The sequence below is a fragment of the Lathamus discolor genome, chromosome 3, assembly GCF_037157495.1.
Source record: "Lathamus discolor isolate bLatDis1 chromosome 3, bLatDis1.hap1, whole genome shotgun sequence".
NCBI classification, from domain to species: Eukaryota; Metazoa; Chordata; class Aves; order Psittaciformes; family Psittacidae; genus Lathamus; species Lathamus discolor.
The window spans coordinates 80957607-80978701 of NC_088886.1; the positions used below are offsets into that span (position 1 = coordinate 80957607).

The window sequence follows — 21095 nt, forward strand, 5'->3', positions numbered from 1 at the left end:
AAGACCAGTCATAGGATCCCAAATGCCCCAAAACCAGAATTCCGCTCTTAATACATGTCTAAGATATACAGTCTGTGGAACTTGGCAGTGCTTTAAGCTCTTCCCCATTTTGAGCAGCTGGCAATTAATTAGAGATTTTTACATGTGGAATGTTACAGCATGGGAGTTCCTCAGTGTAGCGTAGAGGAAAGTATGACCACAGGTGGAAACGCAGTAATTCACATATTGCTTTAAATTTATTGCCTGTAGTAGCGACATAAACATTAAATGGAAGCAAATTGGCAATTGCCCCTTCAGGACGTGGGACTGTAAAACTGGAGGAAATGAAAACTCACGATTGGCTCTGGAGGAAAACACTGCCTTCTGGAAAGAATAAGGAGGTAAAGCTTTATTTGATTGGTTTTCTATTTTTAAAGTTATGTAAGGTTATTTGCTCTTTTATTTGGCCAGACTTTTACAGTGGCTACAGTCTCTTCCAAGTTGCCTTGTAAGGGGAAATGTACCAAAGGCATATAAGGTGTGCTGGATCAAATCTGTGTTTTAAGAGGACTGCATAGAATAGAAGTACAGGGTTTGCAGCTTCAGGGCTACACTGGGAAACCATGCCATGTATCATATAATTAAAAAATATATATTAAAGAATATATATAAAGAATAATAAATTAAGGAAGAGAGACTCTCCAGATGCTGTTTGTAGCAGATTGTGAAAATCATAAGTTGATAAAGATACATTCTCAAATAATGCAACTGATGCTTATGTATGCTTCCTTCGATTTACTTTATAGCATATTGTAATGTTAGCATGTGGAAAGGTAAGATTTTAATGATGGTTACTGCATTATGGAACATAATGCTTCAAGTAAATTAAAACTCTTAACTCTCTTGAGATTTTCACAAACCCATTTACTATTAATCTGTGATTTCTGGATCAGTATTAAGAATTAATGTCCACCTGAACTAATGGGAGGACTGAGCCACTGGAAATGAATGTATGTGAAGGGAGTGTTAAAGAGCAAAGGCCTTTGGGCTCAGAACACATTTTGAGGAAAGGCATTTTATTAGACTAAAATACTTCCTTGCAATTCCCAGTCCTAATATTACCTGAACCAAACTAAAAGTGGGTTTGCTCACATTCTAACAGCAGAGACTCCTACCCTTACAAGTTGGTAAGTATGCAGGCAGCCTGCATACTTGCTATAATATATTGGTTTTTAAATTTAGCGCTGTTGTTTTCATAACTGTCTTGATGTCTGTCTATTCATTTTTTGTCATTTCATCCATTACTAATAGCTAAAGATCAGCCAGAAAGAAGTTTTACTTTCCACTGAGAAGGAATTACGTGGCTTTCTCCTTTTAACCTAAAGGAACTCTTTGAACTGAAAGCGTAATACTGTCAAAATCTGACAAGTGGACTATCTGTAGTTCCCTACTCCCTTCATCACAGCATACTGAGATTGATGCTGTGTTTATACAATTAATACTTAGTTTTTATTTTAACATTACTAGTGGTTGCTATTTAAAATGGTTTTGCAAAGACACGTAGTTGAAGAGTTACACACATCCCACTCCTTTGTAAAAAACACTGTAAGAACTGGAACCGTGGATTAAAGGTTAATAACTTAGCATATCCCATTTCTGACGAGAAATTACTGTAACCGTATGTATGTAAGAGTACCCATGAACTATTCTAACAGGGGCGATTTTGCATTTACGTGACAAAACCACTACAGCACGTTTCCTGTTTTATCAACAAAGCATCAGGAAAGGTGAATGCTGGTTGTGGTATAAATCCAGCGGTAGATACAGGCTGGGTTTGTATCCACCCTAGCTGTGCGTTTTACCCTCGAATTACGAAGCACGGTGTTGCTGCTTCTCGGGTAGTTTTGTCATCCTTTCCGGCTTTCCCGTGTGGTTTTATGAAGACGTTGTGCTGCGGCTTAATTCTGATCCACGCTCCATCCAACATGAGACGCGGGCACGGTCAGTTTGCAGGTGCAGGGCCGCGCTCTGTCCCCCCCGGCCTGACTGGGACACTCGGGGACTGTTTGCGCCCCGCCGGCCGCGAGGCCCCTCAGCCGCGGCTGCCGCCCAACGGCCGTTGGCGGGCGCGCAGCCGTTGCGGCGAGGCGAGAGGTGGCGCCCTCGCGCTGGGTCTCGCCTGTGGGGCCGGGAGGGAGCCGAGGGCCGGCGGGCGGCGGGAGCGGGCCCCGTTTGCCTCCTGTGCATGCCGTTTGCTTAAATTTGTAGCGATTTCAATGCGCTTTGTTTAAATGCGTCGAAGTCAAATTGCTCCTGACGAAGAACAAGCTGGTACGGTCGTATTGTGAAGTGATAGAACCTTGTGGTTTTTCCCTTTTAAGTGTAAACTCCAGTAGATAACTTGAGGGAATGGACAAGCTCAAAAATCCCTGATCCTTTTAGTCTTCGTGATTATTAAATATTTTGCCACTCTGTCATAATGTAACTTAAGTCTCGAGCAATTCATTAACCTGATTGAATTGACTGAACAGAGGTAAAGACTGAAGCAATTTTCTCAGCTTCAGAGATGACAAATCCTGGTAAGAGATAATGAAACTTAAATTTTTAAAGTGTGAGAAAGATCATGTGTTATTTGGATATTCCCTTTGACGATGTACAGGTTCATTCCGATGATGGATAAAAAAGTGAATGCTAAATCATCTATCAGTTTCACCTCGAATGCTGTTAAAGGACACGTGAAGAAGAGGGATGGAACATTACGAGCTGCAAAATGGAACGCTTCCTTAGCATCTAAAATTAAGACTAAGTTAATAAGTAAGTCCTATTAAAATAAAACCAAAGCCATCTACTGTGCTTAGAGTGTATGACTTCAAGAGGAATAGCAGTTGTATTTAACATGATCTGATGAATTCCTGCCTGTTAAAGATATTAATGTAGAGAATTTTAGGTGAGTCTGTTGTAAGTTGTTTATTTATCCAGTTCTCTGACCGTTTGATCATAGAATCACAGAACGGTTTGGTTGGAAGGGACCTTAAAGATAATCCAGTTCCAACCCCCTGCCACGGACAGGGACACCTTCCACAAACCAGGCTGCTCCAAGCCCTGTTCAACGTGGCCTTGAACACTGCCAGGGATGGGGCAGCCATAGCTTCTCTGGGCACCCTGTGCCAGTGCCTCAGCACCTTCACTGTAAAGATTTTCTTCCTAGTGTCTAATTTTCAGTGCTTGCTCTTTGGCACTTACTGTCTTGGTAATATGCAGTGTCACTGGGGGTAAAAAGTAAAATATGAGCAGGCAGGTTTTCATTAGGATAATGGAAGGTATATTTCTGATTTTAATATTTATTCTTTCTGTTGTCAAAACTCACATTTATGCTCAAAATGTTTAAACTTTCATTTGTAAAAGGCATATTTGGTTTTTAGAAATTTGAAAACATTTTTACACCTGTGAAACTATCAATTTTTAAACACTTTCTTCTAAAATAACCTTACTAAAAAAAATCCAGATTCAAGCAGAATCCTTGCATGAAATAAACTTGAACATGAAGCTGACAGAGTTGTCATCAGAATGACAGCTGGCAGAAACAGTTTTATGTTAGGAAGTACTATTGTTCCACCAAAACCTACAGATGAAAATGTCATTATACAGTGATAATTAATGCAGAGAGGGCCTGCACTGAAGCTGTTGAAAATAATTATTTTGTCTCCTTTAGATAACTCATCTGTGTTAAAAGTATCTTTAAAACAAAATAACAAAGCATTAGCTGTGGCTTTGAGCATGGAGAAAGAAAATTCTCGGAAGCTAAAGGATGAGAACATCCTTCTTCAGAAGGAAGTAGAAAAGCTCCAGCTTCATAATATCTTGCTTCGTCGAAAACTAAGTTGTTTGGTATGCTGCAAATAATGTGATTTAAACTTAGATCAGCTAAACCAAGCTTTTATCTTTTTTTTTTTTAACTTAATATTACTTCTTAAAATGGTGATTTAAAAAATATACACCTCAGATCTGTGAAGTTCTCTCATCTGGTAGCATTCATGTTTGATTATGCTTTCATGGAATTTTTTGGTACTTACTGTTTTGTCCATCAGTGTATATGGCTATCCATAGCTATTTTAGTGTCAGTGTCTCCTTTATATTTACTGGTATTGAGATGGTATTAAAAATGAGTTTGTGCTCAACTGAGTGTTAAAAATAATACAACATAGATTCACCTCTAGATCTTGTTTTAAGTCAGAAACCACTTAAAATATATCTATTTAAAATTGCTTTTTCTTTTACATGCAGAATACAGCTCTTATAGAAATAGAAGCATTTTTGAATTATAAGCTCTTAAATGCAATAGAAATAAGCAGTCTTTCTGAGGTAAGATGTTTTTCACACTATTACCATATTGAACTCACTCTTCAGGATAACACGTTCAAAGGATCTAAATTTGCGCCATGTTCAAAATATTTAAGTATTTTAAAACATTTACCACAGTGCCATAAAACTTGGGATGAAACCAGGGTCTAGTGAAATCAGAAATCAATAAAATTTTGCTGTTCCTTGCAGTAAAAAATTAGGATTTAATCTTGTTTACAAAGTATCTAAAAGTTAAATATCAGTTAGCCCTGATGAAGTCATGTGGTTAAAAAAAACAAAACCAAAGCATAGCACTTCAGTATGTAGCATTCTTCACCAATGAGCAAGCTACTTGCTTGCTTTGCTTAGTGCTGCAATTAATATGTTGTGTGTGGAAACTTCTCTAGAAAACATAATCCATGTTATTCCTTGTGTCATGGCAAAATTACAGTTGATTTTTAGAAAGATACTAATTTTATAGTCTGTTCTGCAGTTGTTTAGTGTTGCGCTGTGTTTCTATATGTATAATACAGTTTGTGTTAGTTACAGCTAAATTTTAAAAAAGTCTTTAGGTTGTTTGGCATGCAGGTAGGTTACAGGTTTTGATAAGTTTTGCTACAAAGTATTTTGTTTAAAATGACTCTCTGTGTCTGAATATCATGCGTCTCTCATGAGTACTTCCATTTTTTGGCCATTCTTTTTTTTTTTTCTCCTGTGAATATTACTGATACTTACAACATAGGAGAATATTCAACTGTTTCTGTTCCCCACTGTTCTTCTTTTGGTTCTTCAGAGTTATCTTCTGTCAGCTGGTCCAAGTAGCCCTACTGATGACCAGTTCAAGGGTACCTGTCAGTCTGCTAGGTAGGTAGTTGTATTAAATGCAGAAGTTGGTAAGTGACTGTGGGTTTTCTTTACAACTAATCTTTGTATATTGTCCTGAAAAATTTTGATGTAATGGGAAACAATTTCCAGTCTAATTCAGAAATTACTTATTTGCAACTTGGAATTTATATAGAAAATGGTAGACAAAACTTGTGTTTTAAACAGCTTGCTGTTTTCGTCATGGGATCTCACCAGCACAAAGCAGGATTCTCTACCATTAAAAGATATGCATTTGCCCCTGACTTAGAACCAGATTGCATAGTAGAGTTCTTCATTTTCTGCTTTTGTATTATAAAGGGAATGTTTTAAACGATTGAATGTTATGACATAAACTGTAATAAAATTCTTCAAAGTAAAATTTTCTCTTTTCAGATCTGTAGAATTGCCAGTGAAGCTTCCTTTAATTGCCACAGCTAATGCGAAACAGCAAGATAGACCTTCTGTGTGTGAATTACCAAATTCTCATAAGCGTACCACTATTTTGCCAAAGGAAATGCATTCAGATCAAGTCAAGTTTGCATTATCATTGCCTTCTTGTACAAATAATCAAAAGTTAATTGAAATAGACTCAGTGGAAACAACCATTGACAAAAATATATTTTTTAAAGGTATGTCGTATTTCTGTACAGGTGATTTATTTTTCAGAGCTCTCTGAGAATTAGCATTTAATAATTAATTACTTGAAGTGTGATACAGAAGGTATAGTAAGATTCTTAAACGGTAATAAACTAACAAAACATGGAATTCTCACCCAGAAGTAAAGGTGTGCTGACAGTCACTTGTAGAAGAATGTTCATTGAAATAACACAGCTGAAATGTACCAAAATTGATGTGAAGAGAATAAATTTAGTAAGATATCCAAAGATAAACTGTATTTGTTATAGAAAAATACCTTTTTATTTGCAGACAATTTCAAAAGTCCAACACTGGTAAAATATAAAGTTAGCTTTAGTTAATGAAATCTTTAAGGACCAACCACAGAATGTGTGTATTCAGTTAAAAAAAGTTTGTAATTTTCCATGCTTCTGGTCCAACTTTCAGTAATCTTGTTCTGATAACTATACTCCAGTCTTTCTTTTCCCAAGCTGCTAAAATTTTTCTCTTTGCAGAAAATCAATTACACACCGAACTAATCAGCGATAGTGCCCTCCTGACTCATGTCAAAAATACACAATCTCTAGAACAGCCTGAGGAGCTTACAAAACAACACGATGCTAGTTCATTGCCACTCAGTGGAAATGTGACTGAAAGGAAGAAAGATAAAGAACTTCATAAGTCAAAAACTAAACCTAATATAAGGGATTTTGATAAAAAATGTAGCTCAGATAATCTGCCTAACCATGGTATCAACAGCAGCAGCAACACTAATGATACAAATTTGCAGGAACGTTCAAGTGACTTGTCTCGTGTTACTCCTTCAGCTCTGAAATTTAACAATGGAAGTAGGACAGATTTTAAGAAGCTGATTTTGACTGATAAGATGAAGCGTGAAGAAACTGTTTATGGTGCAGATATGGAGCTGACCGCCAGCGATGCAGGAGAACTACTTGCAGTTACAGTGAAAGATAAAGATAAGTTACACCAAAATAAAAATTGTAATGCCAATTCTGATGGTAAAATATTAGCGAATTTCAGAAAAGTAAAATATTCTAAGAAGGATAAAGAGAAAATTAAAAGCAAGACTGAAGTCCATTCAGATTTGTATGCAGAAGAAAGGCACACAAGGGCTGACAACAGTGAAGTTTCAAAAACTACTGAGACACAAACTCAACTATTCCAAAATCAGACAGAACAGCTACCTGCAACAAATCCTGTAGGGGAGCCAAGTTTGCCAAATACCAGCAAAGACTGTCAAGCACATAATTGCCCAAGTGAAGCTCAATATACTCGGAGGACAGACCAAGCTAACTTAAAGAGTCCAAGAAAACAGGAGACAGATAAAGAAACTTGCCCAGAAGCATTTAAAGACATGGAAAGCAAAATACAAAAAGCAGTCTCAAACTCATCTATTAACCAGATTGCACCTGAAATTTACTGTGCTGAAAATTTACCATTCCAAGGTAACGTTTCTAATGTGTTGCCTTTACAGTTGGTTCTGCATGCAAATGAAAACCATAGCAGCCCAAAAATAAACAGGAAGACTTTTCAAACCCCTTCTAAAATCAACACAGCAAAATACTGTAGAAAGGAAAATGGGCAATGTGGAGAATATATTTCAAAAAAGTCTCAAACAGAAATAGACCAACATGACAGCAAAAGAAAACAAGACCAGAAGAACATCATAAAGTCAAAATACAACAACAAAAGAAGTTACAGCCAAAGTGAAGAAACTGAAAGTGACAGCATTCATGAAATTACTCAGAAAGCAGACCAAAAGCTTAGACAATTTTCGCCAGGCAGATTAAAGCGTACATTGGCAAAGGCTAGCCGAAAAGCCTTTATAATACCAAAAGAAAATCATACACAGTTCTCACTTTGTAAGAAAGAAAAATTAAAAAATCATTTGCATGCAGAGGCTGTTTGTGGAAATAAAATAACTGAAACTCCAAAAATGGAAGCAGCTTTAGTTACTCAGAATGGTGTAGCTATGAATACACAAGAAGATAAAGAGCTAGTTGATGGTGATGCTAATAAGTTAAAGAAAGTAGATTCCTCGTCAGCGGCACATAAACAGCCTCACATTAGTAATTCTCCTGATAATCGGGTAAAGTGCAAACAGAGGTTTAGTTCTGATGCTACTGAGACCAGACCAGAAATAAATTATTCCAAGCATCTTGATCAGGGGTCAGAGAATATCTTGGATGACCAGGAAGTCCCTCATGGGATAGATTCCTTTATGATCAAGTTAAAGGCCACAGCTCAAAAATCAGAAGTTTTTGAATTCTTACCTCTCAAGTGTTCTAGGAATATGCCATTAAATGTAGATAGCTTTTTCCAGGAAGGTCTTTCCAGTGTGGAGCTCCCAGTTCTTGATAACCACAGTGGTTCCATGAACTTCTCAATACTGAAAATCTCTGAAATCAGCGGGGAAGATGATCATAATAAAGCACTGGATGCTGGAAAAGCAGAACAAAAAATGGATCAAATTTCTAAAGAGACTCACAAAAAGACTCTGACACCTTGTCATGGTATGTGAATGGGTGAGAAAAAAAAGTAGCATTTTGAATTAGGCAGTGCCTGAAATAGTGGTAAGTTATCTTCTTTTAGTTCTGTCCTACTCTTACTGCTTGCTTAGAGTGAATAAAATAGGAGTTTAAAATGGTAGGACTGAAAATTACCAAAAATATTCATATTCTATATTAATTACCAGTCATTGTAGGAACTAATATCCTTGTTACTTTTCAGTATATGTCAAGATGACATTTAGTTGTGCAGATGTAAGTAGTCTACATTCTTGAAGAACGATTATAGTTAAGAGCATTTTTCAAAGAATGTGATGGAATTCAGAAAGGTTGAGATAGATGCAATAGATGGAGCTTTTGTACGAGGGAAATAAAAGTGAACTTTACACTCTTCCCTTCATAAACAGAGAACATAGCTGGACTTAAAGAGTTCATTTGTATTTCTTCAGAAACACTGCAACTCAACAGGAATTCTGAGATCTAATAAAAAGTACTTTAAGCAGGCTTTCTATAGAATCTACCCATGAGCAAACTCTAGTGAGACAACCTCTTTATTGAGGAAGATACATTGAGAAAAGAAACTTTAGTGTAGTCTGAATGATAGGTTTAGATTCTTCTGTAATACAACAAAATTACTGTAAATGAGCTAAAAGAATATATGTCTAAACATCTGTGCTAGAGTTTAAACATGCTTTAAAATGTAGCTTTGAAGTTTCCTGTCATGAGTGGTCTATTTTGTAAACATTTATTCCCAACAGGTTCCTGTTTACTTCATTGTCTCTTAAAATGTTCTGACACCTAGACTGTTTCCTGGCTCAAAATTAATAGTTTGAATCCCAGACTATCAAGCAAATACTGTCTTGGCTTCTTTTGAATACTAGGACACAATGGCCAAAAAAAATCTGCTGTTTTACATGACCACAGAATAGGAATACCGGCAGACTTAGACCGTTGTGCAAGGTATTAGTCCTGGTAATTTGTAGTTGCGTCTTCTCATCTTTGATTCCTTCTTTGGAAAGTAGAAGAAGGATCCCATAATTGTATTAGCTTTACAGATAAATTAGTAAACCCGTGTGATCAGCAGTACCAAAGACTGCTGTCATAAAAAGCAAGCCAGTCATTTGATCTTCATCCATTTAAGCATAGTTCAAAAACCAATTCATTTTTCATTCTGTATCCAGATCTGTATCTTGAAAGAAAAGAAAGCTAGGAAATGCCAGACTTTCTGATGGTGCCAGCTCTTCCGATCACTACCTTGATCTGTACTTAGAAATATACCGTGAAAGTCTCCTCTGATGAAAGCCTATATATAATTAGATCTATATGAACATAAATATTCATGCAGACATTCTGCTTTCCTAAATAATGCAGACTTACAGGTGTCTTAAAACTCTTAGTGCTTAAAAGAATCTGGACTGATGTCTAACCTTAAGCTTTAGGAAAAGCTTGGAGTAACAGTTTACTTTCACTTTAAAACCAGTACAAATCAAGATCTTAAAGCCAAACCTGGGAGGTTTTTCATGATCAGAGAGCCCTCTTGTTTGCACCAAATGAGCATTGCTTTTCTTTAACAAACTCCTTCAAAGACAGTGCTTTTTCTTTTGCCTTCATAGATCAGGTGGGACTTGCTGCAAGCTGCGCAAAGTCACCTTAATACGTCTCTCAGAAGTTAGCAGAAATACTCTGACTTGATGTCTCTGCTTAACACATTTCAGAAAACTATTGGTGAAATGATCAGTCTTACCCAGTGAGATATTTTACTTGATCTCAGTACAGAATTCTACTACAGGGTAGTACCCTGTAGTAGAATTCAGCTTTATCATCTTGACCATCAGTTAAGAGTGTGTATGCTAGGTTGGACAAAGCCTTTAGATGCTATAATAAAGTCTTCACTTTTTGACAGGTATGTAAATACACATTTTATTAGTGTGAAGATAAGCACAACAAAAAGTTCATCTATTATCCCATATGTCTGTGAATTTATTCTATGAGATAAATAGCATCCATTTGCTGCCACAGAGAATTTAAGGTAAAGCATTCAAACTTGAGAAGTGAAGAGTGTTTTAAATTTAGTTCCTTTGAAAAACTATATTCCAGACATTCTCATATGGATGCAGTAAATCTAAACCTTGACCTGTATCAGTGAGGAATGTACACTCTTGGAAGAACTTTTAAGGAATAAACAGATTATTTATTTCATCTTGGATTGCTGTCTGCATTAAATCTTAGTGTTTTTCAGAGACTATGATCAATAAATGGGTTAGAACTTTTTGAAATGCGGCTAACGAATAATTCCAATATAAGCATCTTTAGAGTAAGACCAGTAACCAAAGTACCTGAATTAATAAATACATTTTTAAATAAGTATGAATTAAAAGTGTACTCAGTTCTGGAAGTACTTAAAGTGAGGCATATACACATCTGTATTCACAGGGAGAAAGGTCTTGCAAGATGTTACAAATACAGGTATACGATCTCACACTTCTTCACCTAAACCCTGCAAAACCTTAGAAGAAAACTCAGCAGCACCATCTAGACGAACAAGAGCCAGTATTTGCTACAAAGAACCCAGACTAAACAGGTAGGTTTATGTAAATTAGAGCTTTTGTGCTTTTGGTTTTTTTGAGTACCTACCTATCTGAAATAAAGATTTGCTATTAAAACCCTCAAATAAACAGTTGAACTATTTCTTTCACATGTCTCTTTTGGAAAGTTTCTTCAGTGTTGATACAAAACATTACCTGTTAATGTGGCAGGATCTCCAAGTGCTAAAGTAAGACACCAACATATAAAATAGCATACAATGTAACATTTAAATATAGCATATAATATAACATTTGTTACTAGTAGTGAATAAGTGAATTCTTAATACATAATACATGATATAAACCCCTTTACAGGTGGATAATGTAAATGTTAAATGTAAGCTTGTACCACAATAATGTCCTTGTAATATTGTCAAGTGGCGAGATAATTTATGCACTAATAATATATAATGCAGTCGTTTTGCTTTAACTTGCTGTGTCTAATAGAAGAAATACTTTCAAATTTAAGATATTTTAATTCCATAATTAGTTACTTAACTCTAAGTGTTCTTAGTAAATTTAGTGGCACAGGATTTACAAGACTGTTAAAAGATAACACATAAATCTTGTAATAACTATTAAAATTTAAAACAGGATTTTAAAGCCAAGCTTCTATTAGGAAAACAAATATATTTGCATTTACGTGAATACGTCTAAATCCCAGTGGACCTTTAGGTTGATTATTTCTGAAAATGTTTTGAGAGTTTCTTGCCACTGAGTTGGTTGGGGGGTTTTATTTGCTTTGGTTGATTTGCTTTGGGGTTTTTGTTTAAGTAAAATATTAATTTAAGGGAAAATTAAGCTGTGTTTTGTGTGTATTAGCAGAATGCATATTCATGAAGTAAAGACAGTATTAATATTTCCCCATAATAGTGTTGAGACTGCAAGGATTACAGCAACTTTATGACAAAGGTTTAAAAGGAGCATGTCTTCCTTTTTTTTTTTTTGAAAAAATTAGCATATGTGCTTATACACACTCAAAATATTTTTGTTTACCTCTGTAAGGAAGCAATAAACTGCAGCAATGAGACTGAGGACAAATAGGAGCTGAAAGTAATGTAGGAAGTGTCTTTTCACTTTACTGCTGGCTTTTCAGAAATATTTATGCCATGCAGCTTGTACAAGAAATGCACAGGGATTGGAATTATGGTTTTATTTTACCAATTGAATTGATTACTAAATGCTGTAAGATTATGATGTTTATACAGTCTCCTGTTACAATGGTAAGGTTCTGTACTTCTGGAGAGAGTCAGTACCTAACAACAGAAAAAAAATGTGGTTGTCACTCAAGATTTTAGATTTCTGTCTCCTATTTATATTTGATTTTCAGGTATACTGTCCTGAATGGATGTTGTTAAGCTTTTGGTATAAATAATTTTTGAGTTTTTTCTTCTAGGGAATGGAGTTACAATTACATATTAATATGATACAGGACGCATAAAAAGACTACTATTTTTTAGCATTCATTTGGAAAATAGTTACTTGTGCCTTGCTATTTCAGACACATTTTCATAAATTTAATTTCTTTACTGTATCAAGCTTTCACTAAGAGTATTTACCTTTTGGAATTGGTATTATAATTGTAGTTACATAGGTGCTTCGTGATATTCATACATTGTCTTTTATTTCTTTTGTTTACAGCAAATTAAGGCGTGGGGATCAGTTTACAGATACACAATTTCTGAATTCTCCAGTCTATAAAGTAAAAAAAAGAAGCTTTAAAAGTAAATCCAAATTGATTTGAAGAAAAGCAAATTGCCTTTATGAACAATTCTTGTAAAATGGGGACAATTTTTGAACTATATATATGCTTAGCTGTATAGAGTGTTTGTTGTTCTTTGATTAGTGAGAGTCTTCAGGTATGGAATTTCCTGGAAAGGAGTCTATATAAGGGACACAGAATACTTTACTGAGGAAGGCAAACACAGGTTAGGCTTCACTCTATATTTTGCATTTCTGATCACTAGTTTATCATTCTGTTCAAAGGGTTTGCAGCACTTCTTAATTTGTGAGAACAGTGTATACGCTTGGATGAGAATCAAAAATAAATCAACTTTGGGAATTTTAGTGTGCGTTTTTCATACTTATCGTGAGTAAATGCTGGTTGGAACAGACACAAGCATCCCAAATTTTGATTAATCTACTGAAATAGTTGGAGACAGTCCCTTTTGGGGTGTGTGTTTGTGTTTGTGTTTGTGTGTGTTTGTGTGTGTGTGTGCACGTGCATGATAGATAGTTGACTTTTGGATTTGACAGAATCACACTGAAATTTGTATGAGGAAGTCTCATCTTGAGGCACAGCAGAGAGAAGTCTCGTGTCCAGAGTATGTGCTGGAGGCAGCAAGAAAGAAAAGAGCCCTGCAGTAGAAATGTTTATACTTTTTCCAAAGGCATTCACTGTTGAAACTTCCAGAGACCAGATTTTTGGTTGGCTATTCCTTCTGTGTGTTATGGTGCACTTCTTTCTAAGAGGTGTAATCTTAAAAATACCAAACCAAACTGTACTCTTTGTACTTCATTGTAGCTTCTATTGTACCCTGGGAAGCTGTTGGAGAAAATAGTTCTGGAAACTCTTTCCACATGTTAAAGGCAAGAAGGTGATTGGGAGTAGTTGGCATTGATTTACAAAGGGGAAATGATGCTTTATTAACCCATTAGTGTTCTGCTGTGAGAAAACTAGGTTGGTGGGTGAAAGCAGTAGATGTTGTCTCAACTTTAGTAAGGCTTTTGACATCGTCTCTGACAAAACTCCACAGACAAGTTGACAAAGTATCTGTTAGCTAAGTGCAATGTGAGTTGGATTGAAAACTGAACGAACCACTGGTCTCACAGGGTTGTGATCAGCAGCATCCAGTTTGTCTCCAGCTGGAGGCAAAACACTAGAGCTCCTTTGGGTTTCACATTGGGGCCAGTACTGTTTAATATAATCATTAACAACCTGTATAATGAAACAGAGTTCAGACTACACAGATTTGCAGTGGATACAAAAATGGGTGGAGTGGCTGAAACACTTGATGGTTCCAGTGCCATTCAAATGAACCTGGACAGCCTGGAGAAATGGGCCGAGAGGAATCTCATGAAATTCAACAAGGGGAACTGATGTCCTTCTCCTGTGAGATGCCAGAATTTCAGCTGCATATTTCGACAGAAAAAACAAGTGATACGTGGAAAGCTAGATACAGGTTTCAGGTGCATCCCTTCTACATGTAGGTCTTAAACTTTAACCATAAGCAGTAAAGGGGCACAAAAGCATTATTTACAGTTTTCTGTTGTGGGTTTTGTTTTGATTTTTTAAAAATGAGAATCTGTAGCTCCAAGGCAGTTTCGCAAAGATCCTGTATAGCATTCCATGTATGAATTTGGAGTTAAATATTCCACTAGCAAGGTAGTTTACAAAGGGGACCTTATTCCCTAAACAGAGCTTGTCTAGCTATGGTCACCAGTTCCAGAGACCATGCAAAGATTGTAAGTGTACAGCAGCAATGATAGCAAGAACCTCATGGCAAAAAGTATTCCACCAATATGGAAATTCAATGTTATTTAAAAAATAATTACAGAATATTTTTATACACTTTTTGTATTTTTTACCAAGTTTGTAGTTAATTGCTTGGGTTTTTTTAACTGAAATGTTTTTGCTAGCTTTCACTGTTTATCAGCATCACCAGCTGCGTCATTAGAAATGAAAAAGAAGTATCTCTTACCACTTGTGCTCCCTGTGCTGGCACTGCAGAAGCAAAACACAATGATTTTTAAAAAGCATTTGTTTTTCTCTGTTGGCCATGGTTTGAAAGCTAGAAATAGAAGCACATGCTTCATTTTCTCAGAAGAAAGAATCCCAGTCTTTTTCGAAATGGTCTTAATTATTTTCTCAGTGAAGGTCCTGTTATTCCATGCAGCTTCAGGTGTTACCAGCTAGGCTGCTACAGTGTTCCAAATAAAAGCATGTCATTTTCAATAAAAGTATAAGGCCTAGGCCTTTATGCCTTAGTTTCTTCTGTTCTGTTTAGTATACTTATCTTTCCAAGTAGCAAAGGATAAAGAAAATGACCTGAAGGTGTGCAAAGTTATTTTCAGTAACTCTGAAATCATGTTACTGTTGCTACTGCCCTTCTTCCCTTGTTTTCTCCATCCTTACTTGTTTTGTTGCTCAAATTGATGTTCTGTGCACAGAGAAAATTGACTTTGCTTTCTAGGATGCAGTTCTTTTAATTGTTCTGCAAAGTGGTTGCTTACTTTAGGTACTGCATGAATAATGAGACATTGCCTGTTGAATCTTTACCAAATGTGCTTTTTTTTTCTTACGGGATCGGTTGATATATTAGAAGCTTTTGCCAGGAGAAAGATGTAAAAACAGCTCAGTTGAGATAAAAATTAATTCGCAGCTGCCGCAGGGCTTAAGACTATTTTTCTGAGGATAAGGTAATTTGAACTTCTTTTTATCACTTCAAAGTTGCTTTTTCTCATATTCATTCAATAATTTTTTATTTTTACCCATTTTTTACATTTAATATTTTAGTTTACTACTACTAAAGACTTCAACTTTTTTAGAATTTGTAGGAAAGTGAATTTTATGTATTTAGATTAAACAGGAAAAGGAAAACATTTATGATCTTATACATCCTTGCTTGCACAAGTAGCCCTTACAAATGCTTGTAATACCTGGAAGTTACTGTGATTATTTTGTGAGTGCAGGTATATACAAAATTCCCACTGGGATCATCACCACTACATTGTTGGATTTTACAACAACTTAAAATTACCTTTGGAGATTTTATTTTTAGTGTCATAGCAGTTAACAACGCCCACGTTGCCGTTTTGCTCTGGAGGAACGAGCATGTCCTTTGGGAAAGCGCGAGGTTTGAATATACCTTAAAAGGATCCAGTATATAAAATGCCTGATCGGCTGTCGATGCAACTGACGAGTCAAGTTTCGAGGCACGGCCGCTCAGCCTCCGGCGGCGGGCGCGGTGCCGCTCGGGCCGCCCCTCTCCCGCCCCCCGCGGCCCTGGGCCGGCCCCGCCTGCTTCGGCTCGTCCAGCTGCGGCTGATTCGGTCCTGGGACGCGATGTCTGTTCGAGGAGTGGCTGCCGACGACCTGATTTTCTATGTGAATGGGAGGAAGGTAAGTGTTGCCCGAAAAGAGTGTGGAGAAAGGGAGGCTGTTGTTCCAGAAGTAACCCCGAAGAGCGTGGGCACGGATTTGGTTTCCTCAGACTTAACTGAATGCTCACACAAGCTTCCAGACGCACTCCTTCCCATCTCCTTGCTTGTAGGAAGTGAATCCACCCCCACATATTACTGTGCTCTTCTGCGTACAGCAAGTGCTGTTAGAAAGAGAGAAGCTGCAGAAAGGGGGAAGCAGCAGAAGAGGACAAACACGATTACACCATCCTGTTTTAGCTGGCTCTGCTGCGTTTGAGGGGAAAAATCACATCAAAAGGAAATGAATTTTCAGTTTGGTATCAAGCTTGGCTGGCAAGCAAACTAGTTTTTCATGTGTAAATGCCTGGCTTCTCATCTTCAATGGTATTGGAGAAGTATCAGATGGTATTAGAGTTTCAGATGCACAACAGAAAGTCAGCAAGACTCAGGTGCCAAAATATGGACGATTGGCCAACATACTGGTCAAGGATAATATTACAAGAATTAAACTGGCTGTTGATTCAACATAACTGGAATGGGCTAGCTGATTCTAAGCAATTCTAAGAATGTGGGGTTTTCTGTTGCTCTCTATTGCTAGTCTGTTAGGGCAAGTGAAAGTTTATATAAAGCTAGAAAACTGGATCCTGCTGATAGTCTTATAGGCTTCTCTAGTGTTCATCCCAGTAGACTTAAGTGTCAGGGACACTCTAAAAATCTGCAAAACATTGTTTATGCTATGCTGCCTCTATTGTAGCAAAGTTCTCCTGCATTTTTACTTCTAGTGTGGCCTCAATATGACCTTTCACTGAGCAGCAGTTATTTTTAGTAGTTGCAAGGTGCCCTGGCACTTCCTTTCTGGAAAACAAATCTGTCTGAGAAGAAATTTCTAGAAGGAGCTTAAACTGTTCCATGATCTTGCAATTAGTCTAGTTCTAAGAGAGGGAAGTAGAGAAGGATTCTCTCCTGGCTTTGTGGGAATATAGTCTGTGCCCTGTATTTTGAAAATCCTTGGTTTCTTTGTTAAACCTTGTTTTTCATTTCTTACTGCAGGTGATAGAGAAAAATGCTGATCCTGAACAAATGCTGTTATCTTACCTGCGAAGGAGACGTATCCTTTTCTTGTCTGTTCTCTTATTTGAAAGAAGCTTCAAATCATTCTTTTGAAAGCCTTATCAGAACAAAATTCTCAGAAGTTATAATTAAAGGTGATTTTCCAGGTTAAGGAAGTTGTGACTCCCTTGAGATTAAACAGCCATATTAAATTATGTGTCTTTCTTAAGCCAAATACTCTTCCTTGCACTGCTGTATTTTTAGCCTAGTTTCCTAAACAAAGTTATGTCATCAGGCATGATCCGTATGTGTGTACCTCTCCCCCTGTAAAGAAACCTAAGAACCTTTTGGCTGATATATGTACAGCTTGATAGAGTTGGAGTTCTGTAGAAGTCTCTCTTCCAGATGGATTAGGGTCTCAGCTGCCAAGTAGTCAGTTCATCATTAGTTAGTTCATGGAAGAGACAGGTGAGAAAAAGACTCGGTGCAAGAGATCTTGGGTTTTGGAGCATGAAGAGAAAGGACAGAAGAAATAGGGAATAAGTCATCTTCCTTTTGGTGGCTGTAGAACATAAAATTAGCTGTTTGTCAGTTCACAGCCTCAGACTGCCCATTGTTACAGATTCATAGAAATGAGTACTTCTCTCGTAAGTGTGATTTTTGAGATGGGAGGCAAGGTTAATATAACTATGAAGGGGCCCTGTGAGAAAAGAAGGGATATTGGTTTTAGTGTTCCACTGGAACTTCAGGAATATAGCTGTTTCGCCTATTGCAAGTTTGCTTCATATTTTCAATTGGGAAACTATTTATCACTTCCTCTTTCTATCCCAGCTGACTCCTCTTCCAACAGAAGTTGAAATAAAATTTTCTGTTTTCTTGAGACCAGGATTTTGGTCATGCCGTTCCTTGGATTCACTCTTACTTTCACTGAAAATATTAATCCAACATAGAAAGGAGTCTGATACATATGCAGTCATACCAAACCAATTCCGTGTTCCTTAGTTGTTCAGAAAAAAGGTGGCCTCAAGCTTTTGTGCAGAATAAAGACCAGAATGCAACCTGATTTATTTTTTTTTTTCCCTAATGACAGTGTTTTCAGTCCATCTTACAGGAACCAAGTATGGCTGTGGAGGAGGTGGCTGTGGTGCCTGCACGGTGATGATATCAACTTATGAGCCAGCTTCAAAGAAGATACAGTATCCTTAACAGAAAATTTGGAAACCCACACAATTTTATGGCTGTAGATACAATTTCCAGATATGAAACTGTATAAATAAATTTGTAGAATCTGTACTTAACAGTGAAAGAATCCAAAGGATCACTTTAATCCAAAAGAGACTTCTGTAAAAAAATACTGTTTATTCAGCTATGTTGCAAATTTGCTAATATATCATTCTCAAGTGCTTAATTTGCTCATATATGCTGATAGCTCCTGTGAGGAGTTTTCTTTTCAGGAGGTATACATTTAACACCCTGGTTACTGACGACTAGAATGTGGCATCTACCTGCATCTCTGTGTCATGGTTTAACCCCAGCTAGCAACTAGGTCTCACACAGCCACTCATTCACTCCCCCATGGTGGGAGAGGGGAGAGAGTTGGATAGTGAAAGTGAGAAAACTCCCTAGTTGAGATAAAGACAGTTTAATAGGTGAAGCAAAAGGTGTGTGCACAAGCAAAGTAAACCAAGGAATTAAATTCACTACTTCTCTTTGGTAGGCAGGTGTTCAGCCATTTCCAGGAAAGCAGGGCTCCATCACACATAGCAGTTCCTTGGGAAGACAGACACCATCACTCTGAGCTTACCCCCCTTCCCTCTCCCAGCTTTATATGCTGAGCTGTGTCCCCTCCCAACTCCTTGTGCACCCCCAGCCTACTAACTGGTGGGATGGGGTGAGAAGCAGAAAAGGCCTTGACTCTGTGTAAACACTGCTCATCAGTAACTAAAACATCTCTGCATTATCAAGTCAGTTTTTAGCACAAATCCAAAACATGACCGCCCATGGCTACTGTGAAAAAAGGTAATTCTATCCCAGACAAAACCAGCCATGTCATATGACTGGTGGGAAGACAGGGCAGGCAGAAGTTTGAGTCTTACCAGCCCTTTAACTCCATTCCTACAACCCACCCACAAAAAGGACTTTGATACTCGAGAGTTTCATTGAGTAAAAACTGGAATAAATTACTTCTAAATTGAGAAAACACTAGTCAAATTGTTAAACAGTAACATGTCATTGTCAGTTGAATATATTTTTAGGTGGGGAAAAAGTCAAAATGTTCCAGTTGTTCCTTTTGACAATTGTATTATATTGGAACTCAATGCGAATGAAAATGTTTACATTTATTCTAAGAGTTGAAATTGAAGCAGTCAGAATGACACTTGACCAGAAACATTTTAATTATAGTAAACCAAACCATTATATTGCTGATGCTGAAAAGCTTTGACAAATTTTCATTTTTAGTATATAGTTCCTATTCAGAATTATATTTATTTTATGTAAGAATTTCCTTTGATTCAGAAATTTTCTTATAAATATGCAGCAGTAATCCTTTACTACACCAGCCTTCCCTTCCTCATCATCCTGCTCCAAAATGCACTTAACAAGTTGCTTGTGAGCAGGAGAGACAAGAGGGCAATTAGAAAAGACTGAAGTATTCAGAAAATAGAAATTCTGCAGAACTCTCCTCACAGATGTGCGTTGCGTAGTGGGGACAAGAGACACAGCTAGTAAATGATCCCTTCCATAAAGCTTATTCTCTTCTCATTCCAAATGATGATAATGACTGCTTTGTAAGCATAGGCTATGTCTTGATTGACTGCAAAATAATATTCATGCATATTAAAATAAAATAATATTCATGTTATTTATTCTCCTTTATGTTTCAAAGACATTACTCAGCAAATGCATGTTTGCTTCCCATTTGCTGCTTGTATGGTGCAGCAGTGACCACAGTGGAAGGTGTTGGAAGTACAAAAACCAGGGTTCACCCAGTTCAGGTGAGAGTACGGTATCACTGTGTAAGAGTAATTGATTTCTTCCTTTGTATGGGCTGGCTTGAGTGGCAGTGCCTTTAGGGCATGGGAATTTCAGATGATGATTATTCTCCCTGCTAAATGATAACAGATGACAGCGCAAGTTTCTGATGGTTGGTTGATCAAGGCTGATGAGATATGCTTCATGGTGGATCTTCCCTGATCAAGCCTGATCAAATAGTATCTAAGAATTGTTGGGGCGGATCAGGCTTGTGTTCTGTTTGAGATAATGACACATCTTGGACAGTACCCCTTCAGCTGATGTTTTAGTATGAAGGCAAGAAAGAAGTCCATTGAAGGTTAATTAGCTTCTGTAGTGAGATATGCCTGGGCATCACACCCAAAATAATTATTTGAGATTGCTTAAGTTGTTTTATTTTAAAAGTCTGATTTACTATGAAGACTGCATTTGGTATGGTGTCATTTAGGAGTTCATTAGACTGGTGATGTACACCGGAAAGAGTGCTAGTTATGGTGTTTCATTTTAGGAGAGGCTTGCCAAGTGCCATGGCTCCCAATGTGGTTTCTGCTCCCCCGGAATGGTGATGTCCATATACACTTTGCTAAGAAACTATCCAGAACCAACACCAGAACAGATGGTTGCAGCACTGGCTGGTAAATATTGCCACTTTTTAATTTGTCCTCAAACCATTTTCTTCACATACTTTGTGTGAGTGCATGTCTGTATCAGTACATGTGCATGCGTTTATGTATGCACTTCATGCAAATAGTGCTCCCTAGCAGAGTTCCTGCTGGATACAGGACTTGTATTCCCTGTCATTCTTCAGGAAAATGAAGCATGGAGCTGTGGAGCATTTCAGGGACAGGTGTTCAAAACATCCCCATATATATCTTTTGAAGTGCTTTAAATCAGATGTGCAAAAATTATGTCATATTAGAGAAATAGTTGCATCTGAACATCTCTGAAATCCTGTTACATCTGGAGTTAAGAGTGTCAT

General features: G+C 37.2%; 2 protein-coding genes and 1 long non-coding RNA gene across 6 annotated transcripts in view; all 3 read left to right on the forward strand.

The window, feature by feature from the left end:
- Window positions 1-255: 255 nt before the first annotated feature.
- On the forward strand, window positions 256-3749 carry LOC136011076 (uncharacterized). Its single transcript, XR_010611188.1, has 3 exons — window positions 256-380; window positions 2639-2793; window positions 3692-3749. It is a non-coding gene; the product is annotated as an uncharacterized LOC136011076 (long non-coding RNA).
- Window positions 3750-3756: 7 nt separating this feature from the next.
- SGO2 (shugoshin 2) lies at window positions 3757-12979 on the forward strand. Its single transcript, XM_065670602.1, has 7 exons — window positions 3757-3867; window positions 4264-4341; window positions 5114-5184; window positions 5578-5813; window positions 6315-8333; window positions 10761-10908; window positions 12554-12979. Exons 1-7 carry the CDS (start codon window positions 3757-3759, stop codon window positions 12654-12656), a joined length of 2766 nt encoding a protein of 921 aa, XP_065526674.1. The 3' UTR covers window positions 12657-12979.
- A 2856-nt stretch (window positions 12980-15835) lies between these two features.
- LOC136009777 (aldehyde oxidase-like) overlaps window positions 15836-21095 on the forward strand; it is a 43504-nt gene continuing 38244 nt past the window's right edge. For 2 of the 4 annotated variants that reach the window (XR_010610644.1, XM_065670013.1), the window contains exons 1-5: window positions 15836-16034; window positions 17105-17162; window positions 18204-18300; window positions 19992-20100; window positions 20625-20751. Coding sequence is in view for 3 of the 4 variants with exons in the window: in XM_065670013.1 (XP_065526085.1) it covers window positions 15978-16034; window positions 17105-17162; window positions 18204-18300; window positions 19992-20100; window positions 20625-20751 (448 nt within the window). In the remaining variant the exon portion in view is untranslated. Of the gene's footprint in view, window positions 16035-17104; window positions 17163-17191; window positions 17260-18194; window positions 19124-19991; window positions 20101-20624; window positions 20752-21095 lie in introns of those variants that run through there. The other 2 variants (XM_065670014.1, XM_065670015.1) reach the window with 2 other exon arrangements.

Excerpts from the sequence above, each read along its gene's own strand:
- SGO2 (XM_065670602.1), top strand. The coding sequence starts at position 3,757 with ATGGAGAAAGAAAATTCTCGGAAGCTAAAGGATGAGAACATCCTTCTT. Across the intron at positions 3,868-4,263 it reads GTCGAAAACTAAGTTGTTTG|AATACAGCTCTTATAGAAAT; the intron begins GTATGCTGCAAA and ends TTTTACATGCAG. Across the intron at positions 5,185-5,577 it reads GGTACCTGTCAGTCTGCTAG|ATCTGTAGAATTGCCAGTGA; the intron begins GTAGGTAGTTGT and ends TTCTCTTTTCAG.